Source organism: Denticeps clupeoides, chromosome 13, assembly GCF_900700375.1.
Source record: "Denticeps clupeoides chromosome 13, fDenClu1.1, whole genome shotgun sequence".
Taxonomy (NCBI): Eukaryota; Metazoa; Chordata; class Actinopteri; order Clupeiformes; family Denticipitidae; genus Denticeps; species Denticeps clupeoides.
The window spans coordinates 7064906-7086015 of record NC_041719.1 but is presented as its reverse complement, the minus strand read 5'-3'; the positions used below and the strand labels follow the sequence as shown (position 1 = coordinate 7086015).

The 21110-nt window shown below is 43.7% G+C and overlaps 1 protein-coding gene across 23 annotated transcripts in view; it reads right to left on the bottom strand.

Moving 5' to 3' along the window:
• Positions 1 to 1575: 1575 nt before the first annotated feature.
• ptprsa (protein tyrosine phosphatase receptor type Sa) overlaps positions 1576 to 21110 on the bottom strand; it is a 159377-nt gene continuing 139842 nt past the window's right edge. For all 23 annotated transcript variants that reach the window (XM_029000494.1, XM_029000507.1, XM_029000497.1 and 20 more), the window contains 12 exons: positions 20978 to 21075; positions 18027 to 18150; positions 16793 to 16968; positions 15018 to 15137; positions 13043 to 13197; positions 11939 to 12224; positions 9030 to 9208; positions 8796 to 8922; positions 8583 to 8708; positions 7055 to 7209; positions 5430 to 5565; positions 1576 to 5298 (listed from right to left, as the gene is read on the bottom strand). In XM_029000494.1, the coding sequence (XP_028856327.1) occupies positions 5230 to 5298; positions 5430 to 5565; positions 7055 to 7209; positions 8583 to 8708; positions 8796 to 8922; positions 9030 to 9208; positions 11939 to 12224; positions 13043 to 13197; positions 15018 to 15137; positions 16793 to 16968; positions 18027 to 18150; positions 20978 to 21075 (1751 nt within the window). In that variant the 3' untranslated portion in view covers positions 1576 to 5229. The remainder of the gene's footprint in view (positions 5299 to 5429; positions 5566 to 7054; positions 7210 to 8582; positions 8709 to 8795; positions 8923 to 9029; positions 9209 to 11938; positions 12225 to 13042; positions 13198 to 15017; positions 15138 to 16792; positions 16969 to 18026; positions 18151 to 20977; positions 21076 to 21110) is intronic.

Sequence of the window (21110 nt, the reverse complement as noted above, 5' to 3'; positions counted from 1 at the left end):
TATGAGGAGGCGAGAATGAGAGAATTTCAGAAAATAAAAACATCAAGACAATAACTGCTTATCCAGCTCAGGGTCCAGGCGTCCAGAGCCCATCCACCCAGCCACCATGACATCCAGCCAAGACACCCACCACCCTGCCACCATGCTGCCCCTCAACATGAGCTAAAAACAAGGTTTCTCAAAATATTTATATTTAATGCGCTTTTACACATACAAATGCTCACATAATGTTAAGATTTAAAATTTCAGATGATATGTAAAAGCTGCACAGATCAAACATGCCAGATGTTTGGAATGTAGTGCCAGCACCAGCTCAAGCTTGAAATTAGGGCCCTGTGTCTTAATAAGAGATATTAACAAGCAGAGAGGAAATGGACACATTATGAAATTAAACACATCCTGCATAAAAAGGCACAGTATCGAGCCTTTTCTGGGAATTCTTTTATCCCAGGCACTGATTCGCCTGACTTGTCATTCGCAACATAGCCTTCTCCACAGGCTATGGATAATCCAATTTATTGCTTCAGCGTTTATTACACACATTTTCTGTAGATTTCTGGCTACTGTGTCACAACAATTCTTTGATCGCTTGCTTGGCTGTGGCCTAATGAGCACAAGCTTGATTCACTGCTTAATTAGGCCCGTGCCTTCTTGCTCTGTTCGAACATTTAGGCGTCACCGTAGCTGTCTGCTTTCTGCCACCCCTTGGAGACCAAAATGGCCTATTTCCTTCAAGATGGACAGATGTGAGTGGCTGGCGACCGGAGGGGGGAGGTGAACAAATAGCAGCAGGTGAGGAGTTAAAACCCATCTGCCAATCTGGCCACGCCGCTGGCATTTAACAGGCTTTAGTCAGAGCCGCCGCCAGACGGGGCGCTGGAATTAAACGTGGGCAAGTAGCGCTCAAAGCACAATGATTCACACTAAAACGTAAATCTATTGTTTCTCTTCTTCAATTAGGAAGCTCCGAAGTGTTGGAGAGTGTAGTAGGTGTTATCTGGAGCCGTCCTGACACAAGTCTCAGTGAAGGAAAGGAAGCAGAAATTCAGAGAAAGAGCCCTTTTATTAAACGTCTTACTGCGCCTTCTGTTGTATAGTTCATACCCAATGGCCCATATAATTGAACACCAAAACAATCGAAGGTGCAGTTTTTCTGCTGCTTGAACATTGTATTTTCTCTGCCCAAAATCTGTTAAGCAACCTAATTAGTGTGAATTTATAAGTCATTCAGATTCAGTCACGGGACTAGACACTAAGCCCTGAAACACACTGCTGTGTGTGAGTGAAAATCGGTGAAAATATTAGGGCTGTCATAGATTAATGCATTAATTACTGTGATTAAATGACAAATGTTTAAGGTGTTAATGTAAATCAATGCAATTCATGCAGTTGTGTTGTGTGGGTTCTGATGTTTGACACGGCCAGATCAACTCCCCAGCTATGTCTTAATAATTAGTTGTGATGAAGTCATTGCACAATATGCCACTGATAGTTGTTTTTTGACAAGCCTAGAAAAAAAATATTTTGTATGTGAATATATGTATATATATGAATAAAAAAGGAATAAAAGGTACATTTTCAGACAATATTTCTTTAATACAAAGTCAACATATCTACATACACAGTGGTTTTAAACCAATTATTGTTTCATTTTGAAGTAACAGCTTGAAAGCAATAGTACTTGGCCCTCATACAAAGAAAAAACTATTTTGCTTGAATGTGGGTCTTTTGTCTTCTTTTTGTTGGCTCTTGTATTTTTGTATGTCTCTTCTTTTGTATTTTTTTTTTTTTTTTTAAACTTGTTTTTCACCATCAAGAATTTGGCTGTTGTAGTGTAAATTTCGCCATCTTTACATGAAGTCCAAGAATAACACGGTGCACAAGCTGTCAGAACACATCTCTGCTGCAGCATCGGCTCCTCTGGTCAAAAAAAAAAAAAAAAAAAAAAAAAAAAAAAACTGTTCTCGTCTGCTGAAATGTCTCATGAACGTCTGCACAGTTCAAAAGGCCGCACTGGAATTCCCAGATTCCAGATCCCTCTTTTCCACAAAAGTCTACTGTATCTTAACAAAAACAATAATACAAAAGATCAAAGAAAAAGAACATGAGAACATGTCTGTACAAGTCCACGACAGCAGCAGATCCATGGGGTGGCGATGGCGAGCGTGGCGATGGCTTCTATACTGCATGACCTTCCTCTCCTTCGTGTTAGGCTCTCTACACATTTGCTTTACAGGCACTGGGCAAACAAGCCCTCCTCGGTTCAGTGGAACTAATTAGATTTAGTGTAGAACAGAAAGAAAAGTGTAAAATCTCATCACCGGAGAACCTGGTGTCCCCCTGTACTGATGGCTCCCGTGCAGCTTTAGACTGGCAGATAAAAGCTCTCTGATGTGTAGGGGAAGGGAGTGTGGAATTTAAGATTAGAAAACTCAATCCTTTCAGCTTGTTAAAAGCCAAGTATTGGCCTGTACCGTGTCCAAGGGAATTATGGGAAAGACGGAACCTTCATGACTGCTCTTGCCTCATGGACCACAGCAAGTGGCTGCCAGGCCTTACTGGAAATTACATAGAAAGATGAAAATTAAGACAAAAAATACAAAATAAATGAAAGGATAAGGAGGGCACAGATGTCTCAGAGAAACATTGGTTGACTTTGCAATTAGCAAAAACATAATTTTTCATTATACAAATATTTGTTTATTTACAGGCATTGTCTTTAGGATCATAGTAATATAGGTATATAACAAATGAATGATGGGATTAAAAAAAGATAAAATGGTTACAAAAATTAATTACTTTTAGGAAAGTTTATAATATTTCGCACATTGTCCAAATGCACAGTACAAATAGACCGATCATTTGATTACAATGTGGTTTATTTTGAATTCATTATTTAGTAGACTGGTTATTGAACTTAAAAAATGAGCAAAATAAAACAAACCACAAAAAAAAGGGGAAAAAAAGAGAAAATACTATTCACTACTATTGGCGACAAAGCAGTAACTATTAAAATGCCGTTTCTATTTGGGCACAGTTTTTCTCCTGTGGTAGGAATTAAAAATGGCTGCAGATCCTACAGTCACTGTTTCAAAGGAAACAACATATTTTGATCGGTTTACAAAGAAAATGAATAAAATGAATAAAATGAAAAAGTAAAAAAAAATAAAAAATAAATAAAAAACTAAAAAAAAAAAAAATCTAGTTAATAATACTACTATTTAGATAAATCTTTATACTCTGCATTTAAATATATATGCATGTATGTATCTATGTGTATATATAGCTATATATATATATATATACACACACACACATACACATATATAGATATATACACATAGACACTGTATACTGAATCATTTCTACAGTGAAAAAATAGAATGTCTTTTAACATAATCTGAAAAAAAAAAGATTTTATTCTGACTATTTTAATGAGTAAAAAGAATCTGTTAAAAAGGAAAAAAAAGAAAAGTAAAATAACAATATTCATAATAACACATCAGTGATCAACAATGTTACAATAACAATAAGGCTTTTTGGAAATAAGAAAGACCACACACAGTTCCTTTTCCTTATTTAACCAGAATCCATCATTTGTTCATATGGGGGCTCTGTATGTCACAAATTTGAAACTTCAAGCGAAACCAAGAGCAGGGCAGCTTATGTCTATATGAGAACTGTGTCCCGTTAATGACAAAGGAAACTGTTTCAAGTTTTTTTTTTGTCCTCTCCCTTTTTTTTATTATTAATGTGCAAGTCAGTCACGCTATGATCTTTCTTTTTTTTATTCCATCACATTCCAATCATCCCATGATAGAGTACACTCATTCACAGCTAACATCCACCAATGGATAATGGGGGGAAAAATCCACAAAATTGGGAGAGGGGCTGTTACCGGGTCTGTACTGCTCGCCCGGGGCGTGTACCGCCTGGAGAGGGTGGCTCGGCCTCCCCATACTTGCCGATGCTACAGCCAAACACAGTAGCCTCCTAATCCCGGTTCCGTTACGCTCGCTTTCAGCAGAGATGAGGAGATAAGCAGCACGTTTGGTATACAAACAACAAACAAAAAGAATGTTCTTCTAAGACAAATTCATGAATTCTGACGGTAATGGAGGTTACGGTTTCTCTACAATGTAAAGCTGTCAGAGGAGTGCCCGAGCTCAGCCCCTCATGGTGGGTTTGGGGGTCTTTCTCTCAATACCATCCACCCCTGATGACGCTGAGATGTTTCGCCACCACTGTCGGGTTCGGGCGTGAGCTACGGCATTGACACTGTACAAATATTTGGGACTTTGTTTTAAGAAAAAGCACCAAAGAGAATATCTGCACATCTGCGCTTCAGACATTTGACAGATGGACACGGTAATGCTGAGGGTGAGGTTGGCAATCCTAAATGCAAAAATAAAAAGACAAAAACAAAAGAAAACCCTCAACCTTCACCATGATGCTTCATTTCCTTTAGTCACTTTAGTCTCTGTTCTTACCGCCGCTCTCCTCGCTCGCCTTCAGAAGTCTGAATGAGGAAAGTTCGTCCACGTGTAAGAACCTGTACCTGGTCCGCATTCCGGAAGCAGGAGTGGCGCATCCGTGTTCAGGTGTATTATTTTTTTTTTTCTGTTGGCAGATGATACTGAGTGTGTGCAGAGGCAGACGAGCAACCTGGCCACCAAAACCCTTTCCTTCACCGTCCATCTCCAGATTATCCTACTGTAAACTAGGAGCAAAGTCCCCCCCCCCCCCCCAAACCCCTTCTTCGGGTTGCCATGGCGACCAGCTCGTCTGTCTCTGCCAGCCAGTTGTAGCAACTTCCTTCATTCACTGTTTCACAGTACATCAATGCAGTTTTCTTCTTCTGAAATATAGAACATCCACCACAGCTGAACACTTGAGGTAAGGTTATCAGTCCGACACGCAAGTTCTTCCCACCCCGCAGCTCCAGCACAGATCCGTTGCTTCCCCCTTTGGCCGGTGAGGGTGTACAGTTCGTTTTTTTCTTTTTTTCATGTGGACCCCCGTCTCTGCCCCCCCACTGCTGATTCTGTCCCAGTCAAGGCTCGTTGGAATGAAATGATGCTCTAATTTCGGGTTTTTGGTCTATTTCTATGCCAATTTTTGAACAAGTGGCGTTGTCACTGTTTCAGATGTGAAGCAATTTTTCTACGGCTCAGGAAACCATCACGGGGGAGGTTGGGACTGGGGCAGGGGCGGGCGAGAGATGGCTTTTTATGTTGCATAGTGATCAAAGCTCCCTAGGTACTCCAGAGCCGCCTGGTAGCAAAACTGGTATTCATCCTGCGTGAGAGAGAAGAAACACAGGGAAAGCCTCGCGTCAGCATTTTCCTTCTCTGCGCGGTGCACAAATAAAGATGATCAATGCACTTCTGTGGGGGAGGGGCTTAAAAAAAAAAAAAAAACTTGCTCACCTCTGTCTGCACCATGGCTGGCCGCTGCGTCCTCAGCATCTTCACGGTCTGGAAGATGTCGACCACACCCTCGTAACGCATCCTCTCCAGCACGATGCTCAGCGTGATGAAAACGCCGGTCCGGCCCACGCCAGCACTGTAAGGAGACACGCGAGACAGTTGACAGCGTGGCGCGTAGGCTCCGCCTCTTATGGGAGGAAAGGCACTGGTGTATCTATTGTAGCGGTGTTTGGAGTCCAGCCAGCAGATGGCTGCTGAACATCTGCCACGTGCCGGTAAACACAGACTATACCGGGCCCCCCCATGGTCGCCACAGACGAGTGCGAAATCTGCAGAACTCATCAGCGGGTTACACACCGCGCACATGCACATGGCAGGGAGCACCATTTTAACTTTAATACACAAACTTCTGAGCCGGCACACACACAATCTCGCACGTAAGCCCTTCTTCTTTAAGCCCCTTGCAAACCTTTCTCTGTGACAGGGCCCAAAATAGGAGGAGTCTTAACTCTGATCCTGAAATACTTGAGGCCTGTCTCTGTAAGCTGCTTTGCCATGAAATGACTTCCACTTCACCAAGCGAACAATAATTGATATGACAACATTTTATTTTTTTAAACGAGGGGCTTCTTGAAAGCAGAGACAAGATTGAAAGAGAAGACTGGGCTTCAGAAATTCCGTGGATAAGGTACAGGATGTTAAAAAAAGTAAAATTCTTTTTTTCATACATTACAGTATGAAAGCACTATAATGAATGACTAGAGGAGGACCAAAGGGAGACCCATGTATGGGCAGAAGAAAATCCTCCTGGTAACTACCCCCTGTGTGCAAAGGGGTGACAGCCATGCAGATCCACTCATGGGAAGGATTTTGTATTTTTATTCCACTCCAGCTAATTAATGACAACACTGCATGGTTCTATTAAATATGAATTTACAATTGAGGAGTAAATGGCAGACAGAGAAAGAGCACATCCATGTGGTATGAAATTTAATTTAATGCATCTAGGATTACATTTACATTTAAGTCATTTAGCTGATGCCCCTTTTCCAGAGTGACTTACAATAAGAAGTTGAAGGTTAAGACACAGGGCAACTGTTTATAGAATAAAATAAAATATAACACAGGCCAATCACATGACCTGTGCTTAATATTCTGATTAGATGACTGCTGGCCAGATAACAATCACCTCAGCATACACAACATGAGGGTTCCACCAGAAGATATTGGAGCAGAGTAGGGCGGGATCTCACAGTTTCTGTTCACCAGGATCCAGAGATGTTCAGGATTTTACAGGTCTGCTTATTCAAGGTGCCATGACTTTATAAGCTTGGAAAAAGGCAATAAAAGTGTAGATGCTTTCTGAACTAAAGCAAAAGGTTCACTGCATCCAGTGGGATATAATATCTCCTGCATAAAATCCTGTCAACTCATGTTTTGAGGAGAGATAACAGCACATCAAAATATATAAAAACGACTGGCAGTAAAATGTGGTTTAAGAAGCGCTCTTTTCTGCTGTGGTAAACTGAAAAGCATCAAACTCAATTTCAATTGACAAGAAAGAGATAAGACACACTGTGCTTGACTGGACAGTAGCTCCGTACACACACACATATGCACCGTACCTGCAGTGAACAGAGATCGGGCCGTCCTGCCCAAATTGCTCCTTGGTTTTATGGACTTGACCAATGAAGTCGATGAAACCCTCTCCAGACTTTGGAACACCCTGCTCTGGCCAGTCAGTGAACTGGAACTGCCTGACTGTCCTGGACTGTCCATCCTGAGAGAGAGAGAGAGAGAGAGAGAGAGAGACAGAGAGAGCGAGAGAGACTGATTTACATCAGTAAATATATCACAAAATCTCCTGTTAAAGTCAATCAATGGCACATCAGGTCTGACATGAGTCTTGTTGGGTCGCCGTGTTAAAGGGAATAATCTGGTGATCGACAAATGGGTGCCAGTGCAATGAGAGTCAATCCACAGAGCTGATGGATGACTGGAGCGAAGGAGGTCACACCCCCTCAGAGCAAGAAATGTAAAAAGGAAACAAAGAGATCTTCCTAATCGTGGACTAGCGTCCCCATCATCCAAAGCAGAACAGTCTGGACTTCTAACTCAGAAATGAGAAACAGTTTTATTATATTTCTGTTTACAAGATGGACTTACAAGATATCATTTAATATACAGTATGATAGTATTGACAATGCTGACTCGGGTGTCATTAGTAGCAATGAACACAGCCCTGTTAGACCATTTATGTGCTCAGAACCGATTATTAGGATATTTCAAAATTACACATGAAGGCAACAGAACAAACAAGTAGTAAGGTGGATAATTTATTTTATAATGACTTAAGAAAATTGTAATAATAAAATTGACAATTTTTGAAACATTAGCCACAAAAAATGTATGAGTAAAAAGTCTGATTATGGGGGTACCATGACATTCTTAGTACTTCAACAGAATCAACAGAAACACAGTTGAATTTGCATGGCCCAAATCCCATCTAATTCGTTTATACACGCAACTTCAAGTCCTCACACGGATTTCACTGGAGTTTCCACCTTATGGGTAGCCACCTGAAAGCATTCAGCTATCGAGGAAATTATTGATATATTAAAACATCGTAAAAACGGTGCAAATTTAAGGGGGATTGTAACTGCCGCACACAACCTGGAGGCTGCGCAGTTGCTGTGTCGAAATACGTGACGGCCTCTCTCTCCTTCTCTGGGGGTGTGTTTTGGCTGTCATTCTGCGCTCCATGGCGCTCCAACACACACCACCTCCTGTCTTTCACCCAGCCTCTCTCCATCCTACGCGCCCATCCAGTCGCCTCTGATTAAACCCCCCCTTTCATCTGTCACTGGGTGCCACGAGCTGCTCCTCAGCCCCCCGATTACCGGCAAGGGCTGCTTTTGATGATTCAATCACTATCAGGGCCGGATGGCTGGAGCTGGAACGTAGCCGCCTCCGCCCAGCTCACCTGTTTCGCTGGGTACTTGGCCCTGTGTGAGGTGGTGGTGTCTGGAGCAGCACTGATTAAGGTGCGTCTGATTTTATCGGCAGTAAACACCCACTACTGAAGACTGCACAGGACTAGGCTTCAAAATGAAGTTTTAAGAAACTCCTCAGCATCAGATCAGTCTGACTAACCCTAGCGTCCGTGACCTTGAACTCGCGCAGGATGTACTGGGGCATGTTGTACTCAGCCATGGGGTCCACCACGAAATACTGATACCGGGCAGAGCGCTCGGCTGGCCAATATTGATGGCACTTTTCCTGTGGAGACACACGTAATAAACCATTCAGATTTCGGCAGTCAGAAAAGTTCAGTTGTGGTCAGCAGCAGTGCGGAATCGGACTTACTCTGCCCATCTCTCTGAGTTTGGTCAGCATCACCACGATGGTGGAGTTGTTCTCCCACAGCATCCTCCAGAAGTCCTCTGTGGTCTCTGCCAGTGGGCCCTGTGTGGCGATATAGGCCTTCTGCTGCCTGTCAAGACACAAAACACACCAAACTCTGAGCAGGAAGTACTTTTTAGGATGTGACTACACCACTAACTGAGCAAACATCTTGTTCTTGTGCCGATGAGCACGCACCTGTATCCGTCTATGAAGCTGGAATTGATGTAGTCTGAGCCCTCCAGCCCGCGAATGGGCTGCAGGCACACTCGGGTTGTCTCGTAGGGCATGATGTTGACAAGGCGGTTCTTGAACTTGTTGCATGGCAGGTTGGCACTGATGAAGCGGGACGTGTGGGCTTTGGAGTTGGCAAGGCGCTAGAAGGATGAAACGAATACATCCTGCATTAATTATCGAACGTATGCCTTTCATTCGTCTGTCTGCTAGGTTGGACACTCCACACTGGTTGGCTGTAGTGAACAGACAACCCCTACTTTATTTTTCAAAAAGGTAGGTTTAGGCAAGCGTAAATCCATTTGCTAGAATGGGTCAGTGTCATGTTGAATCTGAATGTTCCATTGCTCTACACACACACATACAAACACACACATACCGTGTGCCTGCCCCCAATAGCTGTATGCCATGATCCAAATTAGGAGCTGTACCCCTCAATTAGCGTCACTTTGGCTCCAATAGCCACAATAGCACGATTCTTGTCTTTTTCAGGTCAGACGTCTGAATGGATCACCTGCCTGTGCTACAATAGCCAGGCTCACGCTGTGCCACATCCTCTCCCTTCAAACTCACTAGCCCGCCCTGCTTTCTGCCAGTTCTGACCAGCTCCCCACACTCTCTCTTTCTTTTTATTTCCCATTTTGTCATGAACAAAAGGTGTTTTTTTCTCAAAATTCAGTCAAAATTACACAAAAATGTGAGTACCAGTAGATGGTGCCAAATATGGGCTTTATTTGCATATTAGTTTTGCATAATTCATTTGCTGATGTTAATAATGTTGTTAAAGACATTTGTGAAATTAATTTGTTTATTTTCATTTACAACAACAGCCTACCATAGTCAGGGTGTTAGTATCCTGGTGGGTTGCACATTCACTTAAGAACCAGAAGACCACAAAAAACAGGTCACAGGTTCAAATCCCCCTTACTACCATTGTGTCCCTGACCAAGAGTCTCCAGGGGACTGTCCCTGTAACTACTGATTATAAGTGATTATAAGGGCATCTGATAAATGCCATAAATGTACCACTATTTTCATCAAATAAAAACAAGATTTTAAATGAATCTGTCTTCTAAGAAATTAGGCTAAAAATGACATTTCAAGTTTCAAGTGTCTGAAGAAATGCTGTCTCTCTTCTCTTTTAAAATCACCAGAACAACACTTGTAATTACTTGAACTTTGCATTTGTTTCTCTATGCAAAGGTTTCTCCTTTGTTGGTAGCAGTGTAAATTCCAGCCGAAAACCCACAGCCCCACAGGCAACAGCCCCACACAAACTGTGGCCACTTCAGATGTGTGTGTGTGTGTGTGTGTGTGTGTGTGTGTATGTGTCGCTGTGAAGATCTGTCTTCAGTAATGACTCTTGAGCGGTCTCAGAGGTGGTCTGGAGTCTGGCGGAGTCTCGGCCCTTGCACGCAGCTCAAGCGAGCCTCACGCAGGGCGTAGTGCTGTTGTAAGATGCTGTAATCCACGACTGTTCATTAGTAAAAGCCCTCCATGTTCGCCCTCTCATCGAACGCCATTTGTCATCATCAAGTATTAATTACGACTCCCCAGGGTTATCGTTCTACCGCCGTCGCTGCCATTACTGATCTTCCGCAACTTTTCACTCTTGCTGTTACCGGTGTTTGGTATTCCAGAGTCTACACAGGTAAATGTCACCCATGGGGATGGGACTATTACTCTTGTGCTAAACACGAGCTACTTCCTGAAGAGACACGAGTTGATCAAAGACTACATGGTGGTAAAGTGCACACACTTTGGAGAGACTGAGGGCTACCACACGGACAAATCGCACATCCTCCACATCTCAGCACGTCATAGCTGCACCGCGCGGTGGCACATGGCAGCGCCGGCTGAGGTCGCCGTTATCTTGCTGCGGCTAATTCAGCCATTCAATGGAGCCCACGATTTAATCAAACATTTCTATTCGCTCCTTGAATCAAATAAAATGTGAGTTCAGCCCTGATGAAAGAGCCACGCTGTGGTACCCTGCTCATTCTCTAAACCGCAGGTGTCAAACTCATTTCCCGGATGGCTGGGCTGCAAACTCATAATAGCATCAACTGATTTGAGCAGCTAAATGTCTTCTTCTCACCTTAAATTTGAGGAATTTGATTAGCAGAGGAGTTTTAGGCTGTAAATGAACATATACAGTGCTGCGCTTTTACAGGAGCCTTACAAGAATCCTAGGATCCTACAAGAACACTACAAAATATCTTAAAAACTTTAAAGCATTATTAATAATACAATTATTATTTATTTTTACAAATGCACACACTAGCAGTCATATTTTTCACCACACCTGCTCAATTATGGGTTTTTCTTTACATTGTAGAACAGAACTCAAGGCTGAACACAAGAACACACGTGAGGCTATGTACAAAACTAATAAAAAAAAAAGTTTCATATTTTTGTATCCATTAAAGCTGATTACTTTTGGTGTGGTGACAGCATATCACGCTGTCTGGTTGTTGCTGCATCTCATGATCTTACTTGACATGATGATGACAACGGTGTGCCGGAGCAATCAAATTAAATAGAGGTTAATCTGGGGAAAAATCCTTATTTTAACGCATCTTGCATTACATTATTCAAATGTATAGCCTGCATAGAGTTGGCATGTCTCCTACATCTATATATTTCACTTTCTTTTTCCATTCACCTACATGTATTTTATAACCTGAATTGCTTTGGGTGGAAGCAATGATAAAATGGGGATTTAAACTTTCAACCAAACTTTTTAGAAAGGTTAATACTGAACCTGCAACAACAGCAATATGATATAAATATCCCTCATAATTGTCATGAATTTGTAGAATATGGGGACTGTGATGACCGACAGTGTAAAACCATAAAGGACTCATGGGTACCTTGAACTCCAGCTCCATGCCCGTGACATGTTCCCCGCTCTCCACCTGCGCCAGCTTCTGGATGTAGGAATAGAGGGAGCGGGCAGCCACCTCCGTGTTGCCGCAGGCGACGGCCTCCAGCAGCGCATCGTGGATGAAGCTGTACTGATCCTCCGTCTGTACCATGTAATTACGCTGCGAGCGCATCAGCGTCACGTGACCATAGATGTCCACTGTCTTCTCGTGCTTGATACGCTCCAGCATGGCATCAATCACGATGAAGCAGCCGGTCCGGCCGACACCAGCACTGCAAAAACAACAGCAAGTGTTCCATTGTTTAGCATTTTGGTCAAACCACATACATCTGTCTACAAATAAATTTGTTTGCACATTTCGTTTGAACTCTACAACACTTCTTTGTCATCAATAAAGTGGAAGTGATGGCCTAGCGGTTAAGGAAGTGGCCCCGTAATCAGAAGGTTGCCAGTTCGAATCCACTAAGCAAAAAGCACTGTACCCACACACTGCTCCCTGGGCTGATGGGTTAAATGCAGAGAACAAATTTCACTGTGTGCACCGTGTGCTGTGTATCACACGTGACAATTACTTTACTTTCTTTCTTTTCTCTTCTCTTTTCAATAGAGTAAATCTAGAGTAATGATGCAAACACAGAAAATTCATTATGCAGACCTGAGTGGAAATAGGTGTTTTGTTTGCCTTATATTTGATATTTGACAGTTATTTTGGCAGTTCATACCCAAAAGGATAAAACTGAACATTTAATTTATGCAGTGGTTGCTGTCTAGTTTTCAATGGAAGTTTCTGTGTGTTGTTATAACAGTGACTGCTTTTTCAATATTTACTCCCTAGCACTTCATGCTCTGACATATAGTTGAAGGGGTAGAGAATGAATCGAACCAAAACATGCAGAGTAGGGGTCAGGAGGACAGAAAGATGTCCAGAACCGGAGAGACAGGCCATATGGAGAAGCTGACTCACAGCCTTGAGGCCAGAGAAGCCCTGAAAGAGGGCCTGACCTTCGCATTACTGCGCATTTCTAAGCCCGGCATCCAGTGAACTAGCACCAGACGGCGGGCTGGCAGTGAGGGTGGGTGGGCCACTGACCTGCAGTGTGCGACGATGGGTCCGGCATCTGGGGGGTTGCAGGTCTTCACCCTCCTGAGGAAGGCGAGGAACGGGGTAGGGTATTCAGGGACCCCGTGGTCAGGCCACGCCGTAAACTGGAACTGACGGACTTCCCGTTTCTCGCTTGACCCATTCTGAAGTGGTGAGAAATATAACATTCAGAAGCAATTAACATTCAATTGCAAACAAATCACAGAAAAGGTGGCATTATTTTAATAAAACTGCCATAAGCAAACAAAGGACAGCCTGTTATTGGAGTCGGTAATTACATGTCTAAACGGCACAAAAATAAACACGCAGCCTGATACATGCGCCTAACGCCTACTTATGTAGATACGATGCCGATTGCCAAGCAACTGCGGAGGGAGATGCGAGATACGTAAACACAACAGTTCTGAAGGCTGCCGGAGTTTAAAATAAATAAATAAATAAATAAATAAATAAATAAGTGTGTGTGCGCGCACGCGTGTGTATATAAATAATATGTATATGTGTGTGTTATCCTGCCCTCTAGTTTTTCCTTTTCTTCCTGGAAGCTCTTGAAAGGACAGTTTTGCATTTCAATGCAGTTCTTCTGCTTTCCTGACAGTTTTTTCCTGAATAAATGAATAAATAAACAATATAATTAAAAGCAAACTGACCTAGTTTCAGGCACCCCCCACCCCCCACTCCACCCATTTGCTTTGCTGGATAACTTATGCCACGGCGATATTTAAGAATTTTGTGTTTTTTGGGGGTTTCGTGTGACGGTAGGATATTCAAGAATGACCAAAAGATTAAAACCACGGCCAAATGATGTGGACCACAAAGCAATGGCAGAAGGGGGTCTGGCCTGTTGGATTAAATTTCCTTTCAGATCATAAGGACAACTGTGCGTTTGTGTGTTGTTCAGATGACAGAAGGCAGAAAGATGCATGTAGGATGGTCCTGTATTCATCTGGAAGGGTGTATTCCCCATTAATGGTGGTCTAGTGGACTTGTCTTTTTGGGTCACAGCATTTTCGGAGGCATAAGGGGGACCTTTATAATATTACACCGCAGTTTTTAATTCAGTGGGCTTGTGTATGAACGGACTGTAAAATATAAAACACAAGTCTGTAAATGTATGCACGTCCCAGTATAAGCACACAGAGCCGGGCAAGCATTTGTTAAGGAGGAGCAGCACATGAGGCCAGTAATGCAGCATTTACCTCTTCCACGCCCCATACCCCATAGTGTGAGGCATATCTGTGGGAAAAGGCTCACGGAGCCCTTCACCTTGTCTCATTTCTAGCCACGGTCTGCTGTTTACTTGACCGCACAGTGTCTGTGACTCGCTCGATGCCAATTACACAAGTTCTAAGTCTCCGCTTCCGACCACTTAGCTAAGTGCTTCACCCAGGCATACGCACATTAAAAGGAGATGATGGGTGGAGAACGTGTCAGGAAGAAGATTGGAGCAGAGAGAGAGAGAGACGGAGGTGGTGAGAGAGTGAAAAAAAAAAAATTTATTTCGTAGGTGCTTGCCCTCAACCAAAATGGTGGTTGTCAAAATGCTGGACGTTGAGAGTGGAGCATGCACTATTGGCTGCCGGTGAGAGCTGTTTGTGTAGCAGGCACATCCACATCCACTTGCCGTCTCTTCCCACATTACATAACCTCAACCAGCAGGGAAAACAGGCTAGGAGACCCGAATACTGCAAGAAATTCAATAATACACTCTGGAATCGTGTGACGAGCTAGGTGTCACATGAAATATGGGAGAAACAATCGGGAAGCCTATAAAGAATGTAAAATATTTTGGTTTTATATTGATCATTATGGTTAATTTCTCATATTATTAGAACATTACCTACAATCTACTGAAAAGCATCTTGATTGATCCAGTCGATACTTGGTTGGGGCTGAATGCTTGTAAAATATGCTTAAAATAAGTAGTAGTATAAACACTAGTGACATATGCATGCTGTAGTACCTTGTGAAGGGAGAATGTGCGCACACAGAAGGTGGCCAGCTCAATTGTGTCCAGCAAGGTGACCTGGATCATCCCGTATGTCTCTGTTCCTCGACTGGGCCAGTACTGATCACACTTGATCTGTGAATCAAGGCAAAAAAATAAAAAGCCAGGTTAATATTGTGAGGAACACAATCTGTTAGATATGTCGTCTCTCAGCGAAACCCTCCAGCAGTCAGGAAAAAAATACATATCTCAGCTTCTTCCAATGTATGAACACCTCCCCGTAGACTGGAAATGTCCTACAGGGAAGTAAAAAATGTAGCCAGACCTCGTTCTGTTTGAAAGGCAGTGATGCAGGGTGGAGGGAGCGAGCGAGCGAGCGCCTTGAAGGCTTCACCTGCAATCATAAACCCAATAGCACACCTCCACCCCCTCTGCACTTTCACAAACCACCCTCGGCCGGCATGATCAATCAGCCTGGCAAAATGTTTTCCTTCCAGCAGAGAGGCTGTGCATCCGAAAGGGGGCCCGGCGCAGCTGGCTAATAAAGATTCATTCAATACGGAGCGTGGCGCGTCAACCCCCCTCGGCCCTGATGCAATGTGACAGCGGTGGCGGCGCGTGCAGGTTTAGCGCTCGCCCTGCGCTTAAGCACAGCCTGAGTCGCCCAGTCTGATGGCTTCTGACAGCGCCCTAATGCAGCGTGAGGTGAGGGAGACGCCACGGACGGGGATGGTGAAAGGTGAAGGGCTCAGGCGAAACCTGCCTGATAGGAGTTAAGCTGCACCTCAAGCGATGAGCGGGACCACCTCCGTCAAATCCCCCCCTAAAGCATGAATATAAATATTTCATGCATTATCGATACTTTGGTATTGAGGATAAGTACTTTTTGTGAAAAGCTTCAAACTTTGTTTTAACCACTTGATTTGAAAAATATACATCTCTTTTTTTTTTTGACAGACAATATAATAAAAAATTGCGTTTGTCTATTAGACTAGACACTAGACAAGAGACAGACCCATAGAAGGTCATATTTAGTTTAACAAATGCAAAGTAAATGAAGAACAAATACCAAAGATACACTCCTCGAATATTACGGTACAATTTTTAAAAAGGAGGGACCTGAAAGTCGCTCTGTCCAAGGTGGACGTGAACCTGAGGTGAAATAAATAAATAAAAATGTCAATGTTTTTTTCCAGTGGTTAGGGATGGGGGTGTCTCTGTGAACCTCAGTTTAGTTTCATTCTCCTGGTCTTTTCTGTCGTTTCATTGCTTGATCTCCTGACGGAGGTTTCCCAGATTCTCTCTCTGTTGAGATTCTCTCAAACTCAGCTGTGCCTCAGACACCCTGGCCCCCCACACGGACTTCCCGCTGCCGCTCTGTGTCGAGTTTGGCTCTCTGAATGTTTTATTGCGCTTTGCAACGACGTTCTGTTCCCCCTGCAGTCTGTGTAGAGGCTGTGCATCGACCTGGTGGCGGCTGTGGGGGCGTTTCATTATTATTATCCAGACCCCGAGTGGGAGTGGGCTAGAAAAGCCAGAAGATCTCCCCCTCAGGGAAACAGCCGATCCTCATTCATCCGCTTGTTATCTTCAAATCCACAACCAGTAGTTTGTAATACCCCCTCAACATTCCTACTCCCGTTGTGAGCTAAAAGTGGTTCTGGTCGTGCCCTTTTTACATTTTTGGAAGCTCAGGCAAGACAAACCATTCTGAAAAGATCAGCGGCACTGAGGGGTTACGTACGAATCTGGGCCTTCATGCTTCCAGTAGTCAAATAGTCGCCTCTCACCCGTGACTTCTCTTCCAGACGTGTCATCATCACTACAGTAGCAGCCCTCTGCTCCCACACCATCCTCCAGAAGTCACCAAACGTCTCAGGCAGCGGGCCTTGTGTGGCAATGTAGGCGTTCTGCTTACGGTAGCCATCAATGTAGTTGGCATTGATGTAGTCGCTGCCGGCGATGCCTGAAAATGAAAAAAAAAAAAGTTATTTCAACTCCTTTATCATGGTAATGCGGGATAGTGACCTATTAAATAGTCTCTCATGTTGAAAAAACATTTTTCTCTAGCTGTTCCCCTTTTTCTTCAGCCTCCCGTTCTAAGCTCAGGCTTTTTGTGGCCCCTGTTGGCATCAGTTGCTCTGATTTAGGGGCCACTGTGGAGTTCTGCAACAAGATGGAGTCTGGCAACAGTGGGAGTAAATCAGACAGCACAGCTATGAGAACTCCCCCCTCCCCATCACCAAGCCGTTCCATCACCCTCCACCCTCGCCTCTTAAGCTCGGTCCATACTAAATCTCCCATAATGCCGCTCCTCTGTGGGTTTCGGTGTGTGTGTTCGGGGGTGTAGGAGACCAGCTTCGGTGGTCTCCTACAGAAACTGTACATCTTACCTGAATCAATGAATACTTTCGGATTCATGAAGTGAGACCAAGGTGCACAATGCCAGAAAAACTGCTGTTTTTGTAACATATTACGTTGCAACCAAAAACTCCCGATCAAACAAAGGGGCAACGTCAGTTGTTGGTATCGTTGTTGCAGGAGCAACAGGTTACAAAGCCCATTTTTTCTGTTCTGTTCGTGCTCCCACCCAACAAAAGGAAACAGCAATCAGAGAGAAGGTAAGTGTCATTAGAAGGGATTCCACGTAGTGTGGCGATTGTCGCGCTGCCGCTTTAGTCACAGCTAAGTGAGCAGGAGACGGCGGAGCGTGCGAGACGTTCTACTGCTGTGACTAATGGCGAAATCACTGCACTGCAAAATGGAAATTTCTAGCCTGATTAATTTATGTATTTATGTAAGGCTTTTTTCTGTGATGATTTTTGTGCATGTTATTGCCTTCCTAAATTGGACTGTTGTGGAGTGTCAGAACCAAGGTGCAACGAATGAGTCACAAAACACGCCGGCGAGGTGGGGGCGGGGCCTTTTTTCCCCCCGCTGTTTTCAATGGTTTTCATATTAGATACATGTACAGATAGCAACATTAAAACAAATTGATCAGGGCTGCTGGGGGAATGGCCTGACCTTCGATAGGTGCCAGAATGACACGGGAGTGGTCGTAGGCGATGACGTTAGCGTAGCGATTCTTGGGCTTGTTGACCTCCAGGTTGGAATGTTCCCAGGTGAACTGCTGGCCAGGATCGATAGACTAGCAAGATGAACACACACACACACACACACACACACACACAAAAAGAAAGAAACTCTCATTAGTATCCAGCACACTGAGCCATCAGAATTTATTTTCTGCTGGGAGGTGCAAGAAGTTCGTGAAGGAAAGCCGGAGAAGAGGGAGAAACAAAAAAGACAAAAAAAAAAAATGAGAAGGAAACAATGAGAGAGTTACAAAAGGAATATCAAAAACAAGGAAAAGAAAAGAGAGCGAAGGAGGGGAGGAGGAAAAGACCCCCTGTTAGAAGTGTGTAATTAAAAGCTGTCTGGCTCGTGTGGTAAATATTAAAGAGCGTGCAGGTGGCTCTATCACGATCATTAGAGCTGACAGTGAATAATGGCAATAAAAAGTCCGATAAAGGTGGCAGACCCCGCCTGGGGGGAAGCGCAGAAAAGGGCCGGCTGGCCTGATGTCGGCAAGATAAATGTAGGCGCGCTCCCAATATAAGAATTCGGAATAAATATTCCACTCCCTTGTCAGGGTAATTTAGTATTCCATTACGATTCCAAGCCTGCTCTTGGCCTGTGGCTCTCACCCAGCTACGGCTTGAAGGATGTTTTCATTTAGGGCTCGCGGTGCTGAGCACAGAAATTGGGGCTAAATAAAGCACAATAAGGGGTTTGATGTAACAGTTTACCCGCAATCATTACCCAGAAATAATAGCACCCGGGTCCTCCTCAGATGGGGCCCTACCACCCAGACTCTCCCCGCCTCTTGCCTTACCCCCGGAGGCTGACTGCAGGAGTTTACCACGGCAGGAGTGAGGTTCTTTGACTATGCTTTAAACCTCCCTCACACACACACACATACACACTCAACCTCAGTCATACTCACACACACACACACCAAATACCAAGACAAACTGCACAGCTCAACCTTCAAGCAGGTACTTAATCACTTCAGTGTAGCTTTATCTCTTCCTTTCTGTCATACACACACCTTTCATTTTTACACTTGTGCTTTTTCCCATCCTTTCTGTTCTCTCTGCATTTGATATCAACTGGACAGAATTTCACAATTTCCCATTGGAAGGAAAAAGGTTCCTTCACCCTTTCCGGAAATTGGCAGCTAAAAAACAGATTTACTTCTCATGTGTTTAGCTGTACGACAATTCATTAGATTAGATTGGCTTAGATTAGCCTCAACATTGTCAATACGTAAGTTTTCATGTTTAAGTGTAGTGATTGGTATTGTGAAACACTGCAGCACAGCACACACAACAAAAAGTTTTCTGCTTTAACCCATCACCCTTGGTGAGCAGTGGGCGGCCAGGAGCAGTGTGTGGGGACGGTGCTTTGCTCAGTGGCACCTTGACGGTTCAGGATTTAAACATTCTGATTACGGATCTGCTTCCTTAGCCGCTAGGCCACCACTGCCATGGTTAAGGCCAACAATATTGCTAGCTTGACTTCATCTCATTCTGTGTTAATTTTTTTTACTATTTTCTACACATTTGGAAAAACAGTCTAAAATAAAAAAAGCTGTTTACTTGTATTAAACGTGCAGGGGTTTAAAAAAAAGATTTTGAGTCATTTTGAGTCCTGAAGTCCCACTTCTGAAGTCTGTGGAATGCAGTATTAGCAGCAATATTCCTCACAGGCTGTATCTGGCATTCACACTCACCCATATGAGCAGTCATTCGTCAATAAAATACCAAATTAAAATTACACTTCTCCTTTTAATTTACTCACTGGCAGTTTTTCCCAGAGAGCGAGAGAGAGCAAGTATGTAACAACTTTTTTTAAAATTATTTCTCTCCTGCGCCAAGTAATTACAAATCTGGCAGCGGTGTTGACAGCGCCACAACTGTGAATATGTAACCCCCGTATCCCCCAACTCTCCGACTCGCTCTACACGCGATGAGAATTTTAACCCTAAACCAAACTCTAACCTTATTAACCCAACCTCTATTTAAAGGTTGCCAAATTTTTGTATGGGAAAGTGATCAACAGCAAAATTCTAATGGGAATAGATTTGATTTTTGTTACGTGAGTGTGAGATTGATGTTTGAGAGTTGGCAGACCTGATAATGTTTAATAAAACCTGGAAAATGTTCCCTCTAGGCAAGCCTATCTTTCTCAGCGCATGTACGGTTCCTCTCGGCCTCATTATTTCTGCCTCGGCTCTGGCGGGGTCTCCCTGGCTTTGGGCCCTTCTGATCTTCCCTGGTGCCACCGGACTGGGTGATTTAGTGGCGGCGGGTAGGAGGCTATTGCTCTATGCAAACAAGGACTGATTCAGCAGTTCAGAGCGGTTCTAATCAGCTGCCGCTTCATTTATATCCTCAGAGCTCAGGCCCCAGACAGCTGTGCTGGTGCTGCTGATGGCAGCCTACTCACACACACACACAAACACACACACACACACAAAAAAAATACACCTCTCCAGCTGTCCCACTGTTGCACCTCCTGGACACAAGTCACTAATGACTCTGCATCCAAATGGACTCCTTTGGTATTCTAACCAGCCAGAAAACGAATCGATCCCTAAAACCAGTTCTTATCCTGCCTCAAGTCAGTGAATTAGCTCTAAAATCACTGGCCGGGTTAGTATGCAGTTGAAGAGGTACCCAGGAATGTTTCATTGCTGGTTTGATCAGCCAGTGACAGAACTGACCTTCTGACCTTCTAGGTTTTGTACTCTTGATATGTTACAACATCACACAGTTTGTGACATTCCGAGTCAGGGTTTGCTAATTCACACACTTGTAGAACTACAAGTTATTGTTAATGTTATGTTTTAATTCTAACATAGTCTTTGCATTTGCTTTATAATCAGGACTGTGACATGGAATCTCTCTCACCTCGTACTCCTGCGAGAGCTTCAGGTTGTCGTTGGCCTTCAACAGCTCTGTGTGTTCAGCCAGCTCCGTTATAGGGATGGGAGGATGGTTCATCATACCTGTTCGGGAGACAGAGATCAGGAGATGTTCTGTT